The 19,574-nt window shown below is 41.2% G+C and overlaps 1 protein-coding gene across 2 annotated transcripts in view; it reads left to right on the forward strand.

Annotated features, from left to right (window-relative positions):
* LOC124260570 (unconventional myosin-Id-like) overlaps positions 1 to 19,574 on the forward strand; it is an 84,579-nt gene that overhangs the window by 58,369 nt on the left and 6,636 nt on the right. For both annotated transcript variants that reach the window (XM_046694893.1, XM_046694894.1), the window contains exons 11-23: positions 368 to 478; positions 991 to 1,050; positions 1,551 to 1,696; positions 2,666 to 2,720; positions 3,060 to 3,137; positions 4,276 to 4,442; positions 9,249 to 9,453; positions 9,691 to 9,812; positions 10,316 to 10,417; positions 11,061 to 11,205; positions 12,123 to 12,224; positions 17,902 to 18,018; positions 19,372 to 19,520. In XM_046694893.1, the coding sequence (XP_046550849.1) occupies positions 368 to 478; positions 991 to 1,050; positions 1,551 to 1,696; positions 2,666 to 2,720; positions 3,060 to 3,137; positions 4,276 to 4,442; positions 9,249 to 9,453; positions 9,691 to 9,812; positions 10,316 to 10,417; positions 11,061 to 11,205; positions 12,123 to 12,224; positions 17,902 to 18,018; positions 19,372 to 19,520 (1,559 nt within the window). The remainder of the gene's footprint in view (positions 1 to 367; positions 479 to 990; positions 1,051 to 1,550; positions 1,697 to 2,665; positions 2,721 to 3,059; positions 3,138 to 4,275; positions 4,443 to 9,248; positions 9,454 to 9,690; positions 9,813 to 10,315; positions 10,418 to 11,060; positions 11,206 to 12,122; positions 12,225 to 17,901; positions 18,019 to 19,371; positions 19,521 to 19,574) is intronic.

Here is a 19,574-nt window from a genome sequence, read left to right on the forward strand (position 1 = left end):
AAATTGTCAAAGATGTGTTTGGGGTAATAGTTATCTCCCTTTCCATAATTATCTGTTTCTGTTGGCGTTGAAGCAAAATGCATTTTCAAAAACAAATTAGGATTTTTTCAGTTTGTTTATTCAGGTATTTTGCCACCATTTTCCATCAGTACCTTTGCATGTTTACATGGTTGAATTACCAAGACAGGTTTCTGTTGCAAAGTGTAAAGTGCTGAAATTTTTTTGACTTATAATACGATATTGATGAATGTTCTACATTTTCAAATGCATGTGGTCAAAGGTCTTACGAGATATGCATGGCCTCAAATTTTGTGTGGAAGTTGGAACCATATACTTCAAGTGTTTCATTCTGTACTTACTGTTGTAGGTGGACTACTTCAACAACAAGGTGATCTGTGACCTCGTGGAGCAGCCCCATAAAGGTGTCCTGGCCATCCTAGACGAGGCCTGTCTCAGTGTCGGCAAGGTCACTGACAAAGTAAGTATGGTGGTGCCCTTCAGTTGTTGAGAACCTTCTGCCTCTGAGTTCCTTTATTTGTTGTTTAACGCCTCACTCAGCAATATTCCAACTTGAGTCTGGACCAGACAATCCAGTGATCAACAGCATGAGCATCGATCTTCACAACTGGGAAATGATGACATGTGATCAACCAAGTCCATGATTCTGTCCACCCAATCCCATTAGTCGACTCTTCTGACAGGCATGAGCTGCTGCAGACCGATTCTAACCGGAATCTTCATGGGTTCTGCCTTTGAGGGGCTTTGGGGTAGACCAGTGGTTAAAACGTTTGCTTTGTCACGCTGAAGACCTAGGTTCAATTCCCAACATGGGTAAAATGTGTGAAGCCCATTTCTGATGTCCCCCTGCCATGACATTGCTGGAATATTGCTAAAAGCGGCATAAAACCTAACTCACTGACTCACTAATTAAACACATCCATGTCACAGATGTTGGAAGCAAGCAGTACTCACTCACTCCCTCTGTTGTAGATGTTCCTTCAGGCCATGTCTCAGAAGCTGAACCACAGTGACAGATTCACCTGCAGATCGGTGAGTCATTGGCAGTCACTGCTTAAACAATTCTGCTGACAATTATGTTTTGCCTTCATTCATCTTAATTAGGAGATGTTTGTGCTGACAACAACGTTATGATGTTATTTATCTTATGAAGGGATATGTTTGTGTCGACATAACTGTTATGCTTATTAAAGAGATATTTGTGCTGACAATAATGTTATGCTGACAATATTGTTATGCTGACAATTTTGTTATGCTGACAATATTGTTATGCTGACAATAATGATATGCTGACAATAATGTTATGCTGACAATTATGCTGTTGTTCATCCTATTAACCTAGCAACATACTCTAATATCCTATGATCACATATTCATCTACTATCTTATTTCTTGAAGTTGTTTTTAGTTTTACTTCCCAAATATCAGTGACAAAATAAATTACTCCACTTTTCTTCAATCTTTGACTCCAAGGACCCTCAATATACATATGTGGGTGTCATCCAGTAAAACCCTGACAAATACTTTTGCAGCTTGTGCCATCCGACAAGTCCCTGGAACACGACAAAGACTTCCGTATTAAGCACTACGCTGGTGATGTCACCTACTCCGTCGACGGCTTCATCGACAAGAACAGGGACACTCTCTACCAGGACTTCAAGAGGCTTCTGTACAACAGGTAGGACCATTATTTTGTTTCTTTGTTTTTAGCTGGTGCTATCTAAGACAGTACTCAGCAAATATCATGCTATTTGACTGGTTTGTAAATATTTGTGTCTGTACAAGATAATCTACTGACTGACATGAACATCAATCAAGTCATCAACATGCATCTAACTAGTCGGCAAGCCTGACCCTTTTTGAATACCTTTCATGAACTATAGTTTGCTAATTAATTTACGTTTGATGTTTCTGTATAGGAAGTACATGGTCAGATATTGATGACCTTGTGGAGGTTTTGAGGTTTCAGGGCTCGATTTAGTGCTTTGTTACTTGCACTGGTGCTAGCAAATATTACAAAGTGCAACCTAGTTATTAGTCTAACTTGCACCAGGTGCAGGTCAATTTGTGAGTGGGTAAACTTGTGAATAAAACATCTAAATAGTTCAATAGCATATTTCTTTCATTACATATTGCAATAGAAGCAGTGCAACTGGAATTTGGCTGGTGCAACTAGGTTTTTATCTTAGGTTGCACCTGGTGCAAGTAGGTGAACATCTCTTAAATCGAGCCCTGGGTTAGAGTGACCTGCAGGCTGTTAATTGAATCATTACTTGGTGACTTGGTTGATCGGAAGGTAGGGAGGTAGCCTGTCAGTGTGGATCTCCACAGTATTGATCACTGGTTTGTCTTGATTCGTGTATTGATGAGACACCATCATATTTTGGGAATATTGCTGATTGGTGTGTTCAAAAACAAACAAAAGACATAAAAGCAGTTATTGCCTTGGTTTACTTTCATGTTTACCATAAACATCCATGATTGATAACGTAACATATAAAACCTGGTGCTTGAGGGGCTGTGTCCACTCATCACACTGAAGACCTGGGTTTGATTCTCCCATTTCTGGTGTCTCTCGCCATGATATTGCTGGAATATTGCTAAAATTATCACATACATACTCACACCTTTTCCTTGATTGTTACAGTGACAATGAGCTGATCAAGTGTATGTGGCCAGAAGGGAAGCTGTCTGTGACTGAGGTTAGTTGTTTTTAGACTTGATGAACTTTAACACAGACACTCTAAAATCTGACTTTGTTAAAACATTTCTCAAAGTCACCTGATGACAGTAAGAGAATAAAGTAAGATCAAAATTAAGTTATTAAGAACGAACAGCTGCCTATTACCATTGATGACCATATCTCTATGTGTATAAAAAATCTTTCAGATTAAGTTGTATTTTGTTTTAAAATCAATTTACTGTTTATACTGACTTAACTGAATTCTCCTGCAACATGCATGAAAAACATTCATATTCAAAATGTAAACAATGTATTTTGAGATAAAGGTTACTGGACTATTTCCGTCATTGCACTCCAGACCACCAAGCGTCCCATCACTGCCGGTACCAGTTTCAAGAACTCCATCATCTCCCTGGTCCAGAAGCTGGCCTCCAAGGTAGGAGTCATCTTGACACTTCAATAGCAGGGTCTTTCCCAGCGTCAGGGAGCAGTGGAGTAGCCCAGTGGTTAAAGTGTTCGCTTGTCACGCTGAAGACTGGGTTTGATTCCCCATATGGGTGCAGTGTGTGAAGCCCATTTCTGGTAATATTGCTGGGATATTGCTAAAATTGGCATAAAACCCAACTCACTCACTCTCCAGCTTCAGGATCTGTATACCCGTGAAGGTCCGGTTAGAATATTGATCTTCAGTAACCCATGCTGGTCGTAGGAGGCGACTAACAGGATTGGGTGGTCAGGCTCACTGACTTGGTTGACACATGTCATCGGTTCCAAATTGCGCAGATCGATGCTCATGCTGTTGATCACTGGATTGTCTGGTCCAGACTCGATTATTTACAGACCGCCGTCATATAGCTGGAATATTGCTGAGTGCGGCGTAAGACTAAACTCACTCACTCACTCAGGATCTGTACCTTCCCCTGGCTTCTCAGCGTATAGACTGTGTACAAGAGGGAGAGGTGCAGTTGTGGCTATCAAGTTACTCTTCATACATTATGTGATATGGTGTATGAGGATTCTTTTCCTTTTGTACAGATTTTCATTTCATGCGTTTAGTATTGATATATCCTGAGAATTGGTTAGAATTGGTATTCTCAACCCATACTTGTTGTAAGAGGCAACTAACAGGATTGGATGGTTATACTTACAGACTTATTTACAGACTGCCATCATGAAGCTGGAATACTGCTGGATGTGGCATTAAGACAAACCAACAAAATGTCGTGTTAAATAAACTTGTATAGTATTGTTTTGAGCAGACATATCTTTCACGCTGCGGTTTTGCTGTGCAAGTCTTTCTTATCATTGATTTCAGGAATTCAGCAGTATTTCTGCATCAGAGACAACCTTGAACATTGTTATGTTGTTGCGTTTGTTTGAGAATAATGAGGCTACTTTTTAAGGCATACATTACTTTGAACTCTTACTGAGATCTATGGATCTTCATGTGTTAAACCCATTTCTGGCGTCCCCCGCCGTGATATTGCTGGAATATTGCTAAAAGCGGCGTAAAACCAAACTCACTCACTCACTCACTATGGATAGCTTGACACGCTGTGTGACCTTCATTTCAGGAGCCCCACTATGTCCGGTGTATCAAACCAAATGAGATCAAGTCCCCAGTGGTGTTTGACGACACGAGGGTGAAGCATCAGGTCATGTACCTGGGCTTGATGGAGAACGTCCGTGTGAGGAGGGCTGGGTTTGCCTACAGGATGGGCTACACCAGGTTCCTGCAGAGGTGAGTTTGTCATGGGCTGATGAGAGAGAGAGGAGGGCTGGGTTTGATGTAGTGGTTTGAAGTTAAGCCCTCACCGAGTTCAGCCGATTGTTGGTTCAAAAAGTCCTCCCAATAATGATGTATTTTTGTCAGTACTATACCAACAAAGGTGGATTTCATCAATGAGAAAAATGTTGGCTTCATTTTAGCATCCTCAAACTGTAAATGGTCCGACTGATATCACCACATCTCTCATTATTTACACTGTTGCAAATGAGTTCATATTTTCCTTATCCTGACTCATGCTAAATGCTTGTCTCCTTCCTCTTGCGAATGATAGTGGAACACTTAAAATCCCTTGAAGTTCCCTTCTAAACAGCGGACGTAAAATCATCACTCACCCACGAGTAGTCTCCCTTGCCTCCTTTGGCGCCCTTTTTGGTCACATGACCAGCTATGTTTGTCACTCTCTCCTGCACCCTCGAGGACGTTTGTGAGAGCACCTGGGTCCCTTAACACACATATCCTTTCTATTTTGGACCTTTTACATCTAAATTGCAGCTGTATACGGTTTTTGGATTGTATATTATCAAATGGTTTGATATTATGTCTGAATTATACGTTGTTTGCCATGTTTTTCATCTTATTTACAATTGATGAAAACTTGTATTCGTTGTAGGTACCGTCTGTCTGTGGCTGACCTGCATATATTATGTCCTGATTGCACTACTACATGTTCTTCCAGCTCTTGCTGTAAACATTGTCAGAAACTAACTACTTTTGAATTTATTAACTACCTTTTTTCTCTTCATAGACGTGCAAAGGACTGGGTAAGAAGGTATTCACAAGTCATGTCTGGTAAATCAAGTGATTGCGCTGATAACCGTGTGTTAACTACTGCTGCCGATGTTCATAATTCGAGTGAATTGCCGAGCGTTTTACGAGGGCAGGTCACTGTTCCAGTGATTAACTCCGTCTCGAATAAGTAGAGATAATGGAGCTGTCCTCATCGCAGCTGAAGAAGGCGAGATCTCATCGCAGAAGAAGAAGTCTAAGAAGACGAGATTTCTCTTCAGCGTCTCTTCACTGAAGTCTCTACACAGAGGGACGATGATCCCCATCACTGCTAATATTGTATCTCCAGAAGAAGCAGATGTGTATGATGATTCCCCAATCATCATACCTGAAATTGCAGTCATCAGCAAGAAGAGATAGCAGCAGCCTCAACTTCTTCACAGCTACATCGGCAACTGTATCATTATCAAATTGATAGAAGACCTATCAACACAGAACTTCAACCCGGGCACCAGCAACGAGATCGATGATGATGTCGCGTGGAACGCCGCGCAGGAGAAAGCTGCTACGAAGACCACTACAATGACTACTAGCCTGCACGAAGGTTTAGCAGCCTCTCCAACGCATCTGGATGAAGAGGAAAGCCTGCGCGAAGACCCATGCATCTGACGATCTTCACCGTCTGAAGCTAGAAGTCTGGACAACGCTACCAACGTCAGCTCAGTCTTAGACGTCCCCGGAGGAGCCTCTAAGAATTCTCCACGCTGAAACAGATCGAAGCGTTTTCCAGAACCCTACAGACGCCGCAGATATGAATCGTCATCACCGTCGGACTTAGACTCACATCGGGAACCTGCGCACAGGCACTCCACATCTCACAGAGGGGAGATTACTTCAAATCAGCGTTTGCGAAGGCCTAGAGAGATATCTCATGACTCCAGGAGGAATACACGGTCACACTGGGACCGTTCACCTGCACGCAGCTCTACGTACAGATCTACATACAGAGACTTGCATCATTATGGATCTTCAGACAGGGAAATGTTCAACTTCACCGTCTGAAGTTAGAAGTCTGGAGAACTCTACTAACGTCTGCTCAGCATAGCAGACTCCTCCGATGACAGCCGCCCTGCGTGAAGGAATATTCGCTATGCAAGCTCTCTCGGATAAAGGCCTGCACGAACGGTTACGTTCGCGAAGATCTTTACTGTCAGAAGTATCAGCAGTTAGAAGCCTGGAGGATTTAACGAACGCCAGCTTAGTGTTAGCAGTCCACTATGGAGCCTCCACGCAGTTTCAGTGTCTCAGCAGGAAGGATTCTAACACAGAAGTAGATCCAGTCGTTCTCCAGGATTCTACAGACTTTGCAGATACGGATCTTCCAACGTGGACCTTCATCAACCTGCGGCGCAGGCACTCACGGGGAGGATTATAATCAAAGAACAGCCTTCGCGAAAGTGCAGGGAGCACGGAATAACAGAGTCAGCATGTCCCGCCGTTCAATGCTGGCAGATTTCCCCTTCATCATACGGAAGCCCTTCATGATAACATCAGGGTTTGAGATTACAAGATCATCAGTGAATCCCGTAATAGATCTTCAAGATGGAAGATAAGAAGATAATGCAACTGGACTCTACGACTAGATGTTGGCAATGTTGGATCAACGCGTGGCTGTAGGAAGAGACGCACACCTGAACTAACGATGTCAGATAACATCCGATGAAACACTGAAGATTTTCATCACATGGGCTTACAAGATATCAAGGCATTGTCACAGTTCCTCAGTGAGACATCGGTTACGGTCAACTTTACAGAACATCTGCACAAGATGACCACTGCAGCAAAGATTATGAAGTTCAATACAGTCACAACAGACAGGGAACAGTCTGCTTACATCGGTTCTATGCGGCGAAGTTTTCGCGCGCTTCCGCACTCAGCCATCTATACACGTGTTCACTCGTGAAACTCCGGCACAAGCCGAACAGAGAGGTTACGGACAAGGCCAAGTGTTGACGAAGAAATCAACGACTGCACAAGATTCTACGAGGATCATTTACCTGCAACACCGGTGACGTCATATCTGAAATCTGATTGGTCCATGAGAGACAACGCCCTGCACAGAACTCGGTCATAGTCACGTGCCAGGAAGTTGTCTACAGTTGTATACACCTCTTTCAACATGGGAAAGGCTCCATTTACAGTCCAGTTAGCAGGGTACAGCGTGGTTCGACTATCTTCACGGGTCATAGAGGACTTACCCTCTCAGCAGATTCCATATTGGTTATCTGGGGACTTGCAGCGACAAGCATTAAACGGTTTCTGCTCGCGGCAGCCAGTCGACTATAAATAGTCTTCACATCGATGGCAGTCCCAGTACATCATAGATTTTTGCTGATCTAGAGATGATGTATTATGCATCATCGCTGCACATTGTTCAGATTCTGGTGACAACATCTTCATTACATATTACCGGAAGATTGATGAGACAAGCTTCAAGCCATGATTCCAGATTCGATCGTCCCTCCGCTTCCATGACGGACATGGCAAGGGTTCCTAGATCCACTTACCTACCATGTAGGACATGATTGCAGTAGTTGGCTAGTAATCTCCTAATCGGAGTTGGAACCAAAACAGGATCTTCAATTTCTGGGTATATGGCTCATCACACCACAGAGGATCGTTGGGTCAAGATACAAGCCAGGGCATCTCAAGCAATACTCTCTCCGTTGACACTACGAACTTGACAATGTCATTTACATGGCAGACCGGACAGACAGTTCCACGTCCCAGCACTATCTCCGATCCTCGGACCAGAGGACACCCAGGACTTATCCTTGTGTCCTGTCAGAACCCTGAAGATATATCTTCAAAAGACTAAAACAAGGAGAAGAAAATTCAAGCGCCTATTCATCCCCGTGTCAGCATAGACGTCTGAGAAGTCTCAAGAACGGCAATATCATTTTGGATGAGAGCCATTATACTGAGGGCCTACAAAGCAGCAGGACTAGAACCTCCACGAGCTTCCAATCCACACGAAGTCAGAGCAGTGACGTCCACTATCGCTCTGCACAGAATCTGCTCGATATCATCTATAATGGAGGGCTGCTTTTGGAAGTCAGACACGGTGTTTGCCAACCACTACCTCAGAGACATTGCCACCGAAGACATCTCAGGCATTCTCCAATTTGGGCCACTTGTTGTAGCACAACAACTAACGGTTCCACAAAGGCGCTGAGAAGGATCTCACCCTTTATCACGTGACTTGTGAAAACCAACACTCTGGAGAGTAAATGGTTGAAAGTCCATGCGCACGTCTAGGACAGACTAGCATTAGTGGTTAGACCCTGTACTTGTACAGGAATTACTCGTACATGAAGAATTGTCGCATCTCCACTTGATGCACGCATCAGATGGAAGATCGTCACAGTGCCGTCATAGTTCCCATGGGGGGAAAATACAGGACGTAAAACATCAGCCAGTGAATCCAGGAAGTGGCCTGACCCACCACTGATTCCGACGGAGTCAGGATAAGGAAAAATATGTAATTTTCTGATTAAAATTGATATTTTATACTTATCAGGACTCATGAGGTCAGCCCTCCCAACCTCCCCTCTCAGGGCATTCTGGATTTCCCTGTAAATCCAGGTGTCGGGCGTACAAACAGAGAGAGTGAGAAACATAGCTGGTCATGTGACCAAAAAGGGCGCCAAAGGAGGCAAGGCAGACTACTCGTGGGTGAGTGATGATTTTACGTCCGCTTTTTAGAAGGGAACTTCAAGGGATTTCAAGTGTTCCACTATCATTCGCAAGAGGAAGGAGACAATCATTTAGCATGAGTCAGGATAAGTATAAAATATCAATTTTAATCAGAAATTACATTTTTATCATGTTATTGTGTATGGTCAAACTGGTGAACTGCGATTTCAATAATTGTACAGTGTCAAGCAGTGGGGTATCAAATTTCATAAATTATCAGTATCTCCATCTATCTGTAGGTTTATCTGTATTTATGTTTTGTGCGTTGTGTTCCAGGTATAAGTGTATAACATCCAGAACGTGGCCCAAGTTCAGGGGATCTGATTTTGATGGAGTCAAGAGTATCATACAGGAGCTGAACTATGAAAGTGACGTCAAATACGGACGCTCGAAACTATTCATCCGATCCCCGCAGACACTCTTCTCACTGGAGGAAGTCCGTGATTCCAAGATACCACCAATAGTGCTCTTCCTGCAAACGGTGAGGATTACTGAATAGTAAAATTAAAATCTCTGAAATCAACTTTTATGCTCCTTGGATTAAGATTGTATATCCCCGCTAGTGAAGGTCATGGCTAGTGAAGGTCATGGCTATTGAAGGTCATGGCTATTGAAGGTCATTGCCAGTAAACTATAAGCAAACTTTGATCACTCTGTGTCAGTGAAGGATGCGTGTGTTCTTGAATGCTGATCTGACAAAACTGTGTGTTTGTTTCAGCATTGGCGAGGTGGCTTGGCCCGATCACGAGTGAAGAAGATGAGAGCCATCTACTTGATCATGGGACGCTTCAGGAAATACAAGATGCGGTCCTACATCATGAGCCTTGTTGAGCGTTTCAGGTAAATGTGTAGACATGGTAGAATGTGTGATTCAGCTCAGTAAGGAACACTTCCCATAGGATTCTAGGGACAGGCTGCTGTGAGAATTAGCTCAAAAGAGATGTTTTGCACAATTAAGGCTTGACATTTAGTTTCCCGTCCAAATTTGTAGATTTGTTTGTAAAGTAATGTTAGTTTCTTTTAGGCTTGTGTTCACTTTGTTGTTTTGATCTTTGTAATTGAAACACGTAATAAGTACTAAGGGAAGAAATGTAGGAATGTATCGAGTTTAGATGGTTGTCAGATTTCTATGAAAGAAGACATGTTCAAAATAGTTTTTCTTCAAAATATGATATGATAATTATCTGTTTCCTGATGTCAACAGGACAGTGTTTTGTTGACAAACATTTTACCACTTTTGATATGTAAATGGAAGTGTTTGATGGAGTTAGTAAAGGGTATATAAAATATTCTAGCATGACCTTGACACTGTTGGAATTAGCCGGTGTGTGGGTATGTTTCAGGAATGTGAGGAACAAGAGGGATTATGGGAAGAGTGTCCAGTGGCCACGCCCCCCGTCTGTCCTGGAGGGACTGGTCAGCATGCTGCAGAGAATACACAACAGGTTGGTCCACAGGAATAGTCCACACGGATAGACAGTCCACACAGTAATTCCACTCAGACAGTCCACACAGACAGTGCACACGTGGGGTAGTCTGGTGTTTAAAGACCTGGGCCCTTATTCTCGAAACGTTCGTAGCCCTAAGAATTCTTAACTTTGATCGTAGCCAATGTGTTAAGAATGGGCTTAAGAAGTTCGTAGGTCTACGAACGTTTCGAGAATAGCTAGCCTGGGCCCAGTTCCACAAACTGATCTTAGCACTGAGATGATAGCATTGACTTACAACAGTAGTTCTAAGGTCGCTTTGTGGAATGAGGCCCAGGTTTGATTTATCTCATGAGTACAATGTAGGAAGCCCATCCCTGGTGTCAGCAGCAGTGATACTGTTGGAATATACTCGCTCGCTCACTCACTCACTCACTCACTCACTCACTCACTCACTCACTCACTTCACTGACTTGATAGAGACATGTCATTGTATCCCAATTGCGTAGATTGATGCTCATGTTGTTGATCACTGGATTGTCTGGTCCAGACTCAATGATTCACAGGCCGTCTGCCATATAGCTGGAATATTGCTGAGTGTGGCAGTAAACAACAAACCAACTAACCAATCTTGCTGTAACTTATGCTGTTGTTCCCTCAGGTGGAGAGCAAACATGATACTACGCAATATTCCCAAGGAGGATCGGCCAGCTCTCCGCCTCAAGTGTGCAGCATCTGATGCACTCAAGGGTCAGAGGTTAGATTACGGCCTGAAGCGGAAGTGGGAGAGCAACTACCTATCTTCGGTAAGGGTCAAGGGGAGACAATCCTATCCTATCTGCTCCAAATTCTATACAGGATTTCATTTCTTGGATTCCAAACTAACTGCCTTGGTAGTCTTACAGAGAAAATATTTTTTTACTTTTTTGAAAACTTTTTGTTAACCTTGTTTCTCTATGTAAACAATGTCAACCTAGGCAGTAGAGTCTCTATATAAGTGCTGTTTAGTGTAATGATAGTAAGCTCTTCAAAGCTTTTGTTACCCTTGTCTCTCTATGTAAACAATGTCAACCTAGGCAGTAGAGTCTCTATATTAGTGCTGTTTAGTGTAATGATAGTAAGCTCTTCAAAGCTTTTGTTAACCTTGTCTCTCTATGTAAACAATGTCAACCTAGGCAGTAGAGTCTCTATATAAGTGCTGTTTAGTGTAATGATAGTAAGCTCTTCAAAGCTTTTGTTAACCTTGTCTCTCTATGTAAACAATGTCAACCTAGAGTCTCTATATTAGTGCTGTTTAGTGTAATGATAGTAAGCTCTTCAAAGCTTTTGTTAACCTTGTCTCTCTATGTAAACAATGTCAACCTAGAGTCTCTATATTAGTGCTGTTTAGTGTAATGATAGTAAGCTCTTCAAAGCTTTTGTTAACCTTGTCTCTCTATGTAAACAATGTCAACCTAGAGTCTCTATATTAGTGCTGTTTAGTGTAATGATAGTAAGCTCTTCAAAGCTTTTGTTAACCTTGTCTCTCTATGTAAACAATGTCAACCTAGGCAGTAGAGTCTCTATATTAGTGCTGTTTAGTGTAATGATAGTAAGCTCTTCAAAGCTTTTTGAGGGAAGTCTTGGGCCCCTGTTTGCAGAGCAGGTAAAGTCCATTTTCTATATCATGTACATAAATTTTGTTGACTGTTGTGATTGTACCAGTGACTTGTTTCTGTGGTAGACCAAGGACAACAGCTCCACGCATGACTTTGTGTCCCAGATGAGTACCCTCAAGGGTCAAGACCACTACAACCGGGTGCTCTTCTCATCATTTGTCAAGAAGGTAAGATGGAGGGAATGGTGGAGCTGTAGAGAGGAAACACTTTTGTTATGATGGATATGTGTTGCTGTGATAGACACACGTTTTCTGTGATAAGTATGTGTAACTATGACAGATCTGTTTTCTCAAGGGGAGGACATTTGCAATATGGAGAATACCAACAGTGAGAGATACTAGTGTTGGGAATTGGTTAAAATCTCATAATTGATGATTGTTTCATTACAACCAATCAATCTTCGAAAAATATTGGTTAGCATCATTTTTCAGATTTTTCTATTCGGGTTGGTATAGCAGATAACTATAACGTGATCGATCTTGCTACTTTAATGTGATAACTAATATATCATGAAGATAAACTTCTGGAGTCTTCAAGAAATATTCAGTCATGACTTTTCAGTGAATATTCTAACAATTAAACCTATTTTCAGGCACTGACAACTTCAAAGATATGCTCCGTCGTCAAGTGTTTCAAAAACTAAACCAATACTTCCAAAATCGTTTGTGTTCGATTTTGAGAAAATGTGATCGATTGCTTGGTCGTTTGGTCACTGCGACCAATCTTCGATTATTTCAATTAATCGGAACACCACTAATAGATACGTGCTGCCATGATAGATATGTGCTGCCATGATAGATATGTGTTGTCAGGGGCAGGTAATCCATGAAGGCAAGACACACAAGGATAGATCCAGATGTAGGTTTACCAAAATGTGAGCCTTGAAGATACCAACAATGATAGATACATGCTGCCATGATAGATATGTGTTGTCAAGGGCAGGTAATCCATGATGGCAAGACACACAAGGATAGATCCAGATGTAGGTTTACCAAAATGTGAGCCTTGAAGATACAGAAGATACCATCAATGATAGATACATGCTGCCATGATAGATACGTGTTGTCAAGGGCAGGTAATCCATGATGGCAAGACACACAAGGATAGATCCAGATGTAGGTTTACCAAAATGTGAGCCTTGAAGATACAGAAGATACCAACAATGATAGATACATGCTGCCATGATAGATATGTGTTGTCAAGGGCAGGTAATCCATGAAGGCAAGACACACAAGAATAGATCCAGATGTAGGTTTACCAAAATGTGAGCCTTGAAGATACAGAAGATACCAACAATGATAGATACATGCTGCCATGATAGATATGTGTTGTCAGGGGCAGGTAATCCATGATGGCAAGACACACAAGGATAGATCCAGATGTAGGTTTACCAAAATGTGAGCCTTGAAGATACAGAAGATACCAACAATGATAGATACATGCTGCCATGATAGATATGTGTTGTCAAGAGCAGGTAATCCATGAAGGCAAGACACACAAGAAGAGATCCAGATGTAGGTTTACCAAAATGTGAGCCTTGAAGATACAGAAGATACCAACAATGATAGATACATGCTGCCATGATAGATACGTGTTGTCAAGGTCAGGTAATCCATGATGGCAAGACACACAAGGATAGATCCAGATGTAGGTTTACCAAAATGTGAGCCTTGAAGATACAGAAGATACCAACAATGATAGATACATGCTGCCATGATAGATACGTGTTGTCAAGGGCAGGTAATCCATGACGGCAAGACACACAAGGATAGATCCAGATGTAGGTTTACCAAAATGTGAGCCTTGAAGATACAGAAGATACCAACAATGATGACAGGGCCGACTAGTACAAGAGTAACATAATGCATGAATTGAAGATGGCTTTGTATGACCATGTTGACATTTAGGCCGCCAGGGTTGAAAGAAACAAGAACAACAGTGACAGCAACAATAGAGTGCAGGTATTGAAGAAGATTCTGTCAGGAGTTGATACCAACGGGGATGACAGGGACAACATCAACATCAACACCACCAGTGAAATGAGTATATTGGAGAGGACTTAGTCCAACCCTGTTCATGTTTATGCCAATGAGCTTTCCAGGGTCGACAACAACATCAACAACAACATCAACACCACCAGTGAAATGAGTGTATTGAAGAGGACTTTGTCCAACCCTGTTGATGTTTGTGCCAATGAGCTTTCCAGGGTCGACATCAGCAACAACATCATCAACAATTCCACCAGTGAAATGCCAGTGAAATGAGTGTATTGAAGAGGACTTTGTCCAACCCTGTTGATGTTTATGCCAATGAGCTTTCCAGGGTCGACAAGAACAACATCATCAACAACACCAGTGAAATGAGTGTATTGAAGAGGACTTTGTCCAACCCTGTTGATGTTTATGCCAATGAGCTTTCCAGGGTCGACAAGAACAACATCATCAACAACACCAGTGAAATGAGTGTATTGAAGAGGACTTTGTCCAACCCTGTTGATGTTTATGCCAATGAGCTTTCCAGGGTCGACAAGAACAACATCATCAACAACACCAGTGAAATGAGTGTATTGAAGAGGACTTTGTCCAACCATGTTGATGTTCATGCCAGCAAGGGTGCCAGGGTGGACAAGAACAACAACATCAACAACACCAGTGAAATGCCAGTGAAGAATTGTATGTCCTGTAGATAAGCCGACCTAGAAACTTCATTCATCTTCTGGACAAGAACAACAACATGTGAAATGCCAGTGAAGAATTGTCCTGTAGATAAGCCGACCTAGAAACTTCATTCATCTTCTGGTCGTGGTCAGTCAGTTTTTTATAACTTTGGTCTGCATTATTCACAACAATCACAATCATGTTGCATCTGCCTATTTAAGCCTTTTTATAAAGCAAAACCTGCAACTAAAATGAGACAGTGCTAGAAAATATTTCTCTTGGTAAAATAATAGTTTCAGATATTATGTTTTTCCAATCACTGCATCAGAATTCATCTTGCTATGTTATTGTCACCCGCTGCAATGCACAACGGAGGACTATGTATTCAGCAGTGTCTGTAGGTCGCGATATCTCATGAATTGTACCCAGTGTCTTCAAATTTGGTGACAGCCTACATTGGGGGATTACGCAGAGACCAGTCGATTTGGGTGACCATGACCTTATTTTCAAGGTCACCTTGACACTTTGACCACTTTTCAAACTTGGAATAAATGGAATATCTCATAAAACGTTGCACCCAATGTCTTCAATTATGTTGACAGCCAACATTGGGCAGACACCAGTCATTTCAGGGTGACCGTGAGCTTATTTGTGGTGGGGGACATTGCCATGTTAGTGGCAAAGACTTGTTGGGTGTCTTTTAACTTAATCACTGTTAGTCGCAGGGAAATGTGTGCACAGCTGATTGCTAATACACACACTAATCGTAATCCAATGCCTAGCAAATATTAAATTAGAACTGAAAAGGAAAATAATCTTGTATAGTGATGTTTAATTGCAAATTTGATGTTTTTACTGACAAAGTCGTCTTCTTTTGTTCAATCACGCAAGGCAATACGATGTTGTTACCATATATTACTGTAGATAAGCTGAATTTTGAGGACCAAAAATAGCAGTCTGTAGAAGGTCGTTGTCTTATCTATGGGTTACACTTTCATCAAACCTTTTTTCAGGGGGTATGAAAATGACATTGTATTGCTTCATGTGAACAAAAAACAAGGGAAGACAACTTTGTCAGTAAAGACGTCAAATTTGCAATTAAACGTCACTAGACAAGATCATTTACTTTTAGTTCTAATTTGTTTTTGCATATTGTCTTATATGCAGGGATTAAGATTACCATGTGTAACTGTCTCGTACACAGCGCCAGAAATAGCAATCAGCTGTGCAGTCCACAGGTTCCTTTACCAGTGAGTTAAAACATACCCGATAACATAACAAGATTAATTCTGATGCAGTGATCTTAAAAATATAGTATCTGAAACTATTATTTTATAAAGAGAAATATATTCTAGTATTGTGTCATTTTAATTGCAGCTTTTGCTCTGTAAATGTAAAATATTTATAATCATAACAAAGGTTATGCAACAGATTTTTTGTGTATTGTCAGGTAGTTTTTACGCATGGAACAATTTGACCTGTCACCGATCACGCTATTTCCACTGCGAAAGCAGTTTATTGACGTGATCATCCAGCTACACTAAATATGACTTTTGGTGAAACAAAGTATGTATCCGTATCCATTTTGAGTCAACTACACTTCATTTCGAGACGCGTGTAGACGCAATATGTTGTGATTGCTGTGAATAATGCGGGCCAAAGTTATAAATATCGGAGGGACACATGATGTCACTGCAGTTAATGTAAACATTTTTTAACATTATGAGTAAAATTACTGTCTCGTTGTTGATACCAACAGTGATTGTTATGATATTAAAAATAAAACAAACACAAGTTCCCACATTAGGGGTTAGTAAAATCTTTATTAGATACTATTCTTACCAAACATACTTACATTTTACATCCAACACAGTAACTGGCAGTTGTCTTGTGGTCTGAGTTAGCCGTGATTAGGAACCCATTGCAGGGGGTCGGCTTATGTATGAAACATACCATTTTGACACTGATATTAAGGGTCAAGTTAGGGGGTCAGCTTATCTATGAGATCGGCTTATCTACGGTAAGTTCACCGAAGTTCCTGAACTGATTGCATTATTACGTTTGTTCAGACTAAAAGCTTGGGACTTGAATATAGTCCTTAAGGATCTGACCAACTTACGAACCACTTGAAGAAACCGGATTCAAACATCTGACTCAGAAAGTACTGTTTTTACTGGCCTTAACTACAGCCACCAGAATGTCAGAGATCCATTCTAATGAATTCACTGCACCAGATTTGAAGACAGACTCATGCATCAAAGCACCTTGGCCTCCAGAGGGATTTTATTGCCCAAAATCAACTGCCAGGTTCAGATGAGGGATAGAACCACTCTGTTTAACGATCATAACATTGACTGAGATTCCATGTACCTCTGTTTTCATAAGAAATCAGAACATCAATGATGAATGATTGTATAAGATTACAGATCATTCTCTTAACATGTTAATCGTTCATAAGCTAGCTGGAATCTGAATGCTAAGCGAACTTACCAAATCCACAGATTCAATAAGATTCACACCTCACATGTTTGGAGGTGATGATCTGAATGATCCTAACTGTGGAATTAAAGCAATAGGTTTATGTCAGGATAAGGTAAAATATAGGAGGGGGGGGGGGTAGAAATACCATTTATACTTATCCTGACTCGTATCCTATAGCACCCACCCAACCGTCCCAGCTGTGCAGTTTCATACTCAGACAAGGTAGGCAAGAGTGTGACAAGGAGCCGAAGATTGCTTTGTCCGACCACATTAATGTTGAGGCTGACTATGACAACAACAGCAATGATAGAATTTATGTTTTGATGATATGTTCAAGTTGTTCCCCACTGCCAAAGTAACATTTTTTTGTTCATTTTTTTTTCCATTTTTCCCCCACTCTACAACATACATGTTATAGTCATATATGTGAAGATGTACATATTTTTACTTTCTATCAATTGGTACATATAGAATACAGGTAGGCATTTTACATTCGGACATATATGTACACACATAATATAGTCATATATGTGAAGATGTACATATTTTCACTTTCTATCAATTGGTACATATAGAATACAGGTAGGCATTTTACATTTGGACATATATGTACACACATAATATAGTCATATATGTGAAGATGTACATGTTTTCCCTTTCAATGTTTGGTAGATGTGAAATACAGGCATGTGACTTGTTTATTCAGGCCAACAAGTTCAACAAGACCGCTGACCGGGGTGTGGTCATCACAGACAAATACATCTACAAACTTGACCCCAAGAAGAAGTTCAAAGCCATGAGGAAGGGGACACCTATCACAGAGGTGAGTGTCATGTATTTTTACCAACAGAATGAGCATCAGTGGCACAGCTGTTACAGCAATTCACTGTGAGGAGTTGCTCCCCTTGGAAATACCAGGAGCCAGTGATCATAGGTTTGTTTCTCAGTTTTGCTCCAGTTGGTGTTTATTGGTATGTTGGCACAATACACATGGTTAACATCCTAACACCTGCATCACATCACACCTAACCACACCTAACCACACACCACACCTAACCACACCGGTGTCCTCCCATTTGTGAGAACTCCCAGTTGTGAGACACATTAAGTAATGGTTCAGTGCACATAGGTGGTGTTTCCACATCCCTACAATGAAAGTGGGATCAGCCCAGCCCAGTACCTACAGGAGGCATAGTTTATTGATGAGTTGATTAATGAAATAGATTATCAAAGATTATATTTACACAGAAGAAATAGTTCATTAAATATTTTAATTATGCAGAAGAATATGTAATTATGATAACACATTTTTATTGACTATTATGAAGTTTGAAAGTCATTTTGGTTTGAACATATTTTATTACACCACGTCACAGTCTATACACACTCAGACATGGTTTACATGTACCAGACCAAAACCTCAAACTGTTTCTCAAATTGTATGACACATTAATCCATGAAAAGAATCATAATGTTTTGTTGTTTACATTAGCATAAATTATTTATCATAGCATCAGTCAAAATCATGGGTTTTTTTAAATTACACAATTGATGTGTCCATTTCAAGGCTTCAGGTTCATACATTTAAACTTGCTCCTGGAATTGACTTATATAGAGAGTGGAAATGGATGTGTTGCTCCCCAAAAAGAAACAGTTGTAAATATACAGTTGTTCCACAGAATCCTTCAGGGCTGGGGAATGGTTGAGAAAGGTGTGACCAACTTCTTTCAATGGCATTTTGAAGATGAAATGATGAACAAAGAGATAATTCTATGGATATAATATGAAACTGTATATCAGTAGAATTGTCCGTTCAAGGTGCTTTCCAGTGGAACAAAATATTTGAGTTTGCCATTGTGCTGATCTTCATTTAAAGATAAGGGGCGGTGGGGTAGCCTAGTGGTTAAAGCATTCGCTCGTCACGCCAAAGGCCCGGGTTCGATTCCCCACATGGGTGCAGTGTGTGAAGCCCAATTCTGGTGTCCCCTGCTGTAATATTGCTGGAATGTTGCTGAAAGAGGCATAAAACCCAACTCACCCACTCACTCACTCATTTAAAGATTGAGTGTACTTTGTTGCATATATATATATATATATATATATTATACATTTGTTGAATTTTTTACCCTCATGTTTTATGATCTGTTTTAACTTCCTTTATTGTCTCCATGTCCAGATAACAGGTGTGACTGTTTCTCCAGAGCGAGACCAGCTCATTGTCATCCACCTTTCCAGTGGCAATGACCTTGTCCTCTGTCTCCAGAGCAAGGTCAATGAGGAGAGAGTTGGGGAGTTGGTTGGGTCACTTGCCTCCTTCTGGCGCAGGTAGGTCAAGGTCAAGGTCAACAAGTTCAGGATATCAAAATGTTTGACACTTTC

Source organism: Haliotis rubra, unplaced genomic scaffold, assembly GCF_003918875.1.
Source record: "Haliotis rubra isolate DU_JTF1 unplaced genomic scaffold, ASM391887v1 Scf77, whole genome shotgun sequence".
In the NCBI taxonomy this organism is placed as follows: domain Eukaryota; kingdom Metazoa; phylum Mollusca; class Gastropoda; order Lepetellida; family Haliotidae; genus Haliotis; species Haliotis rubra.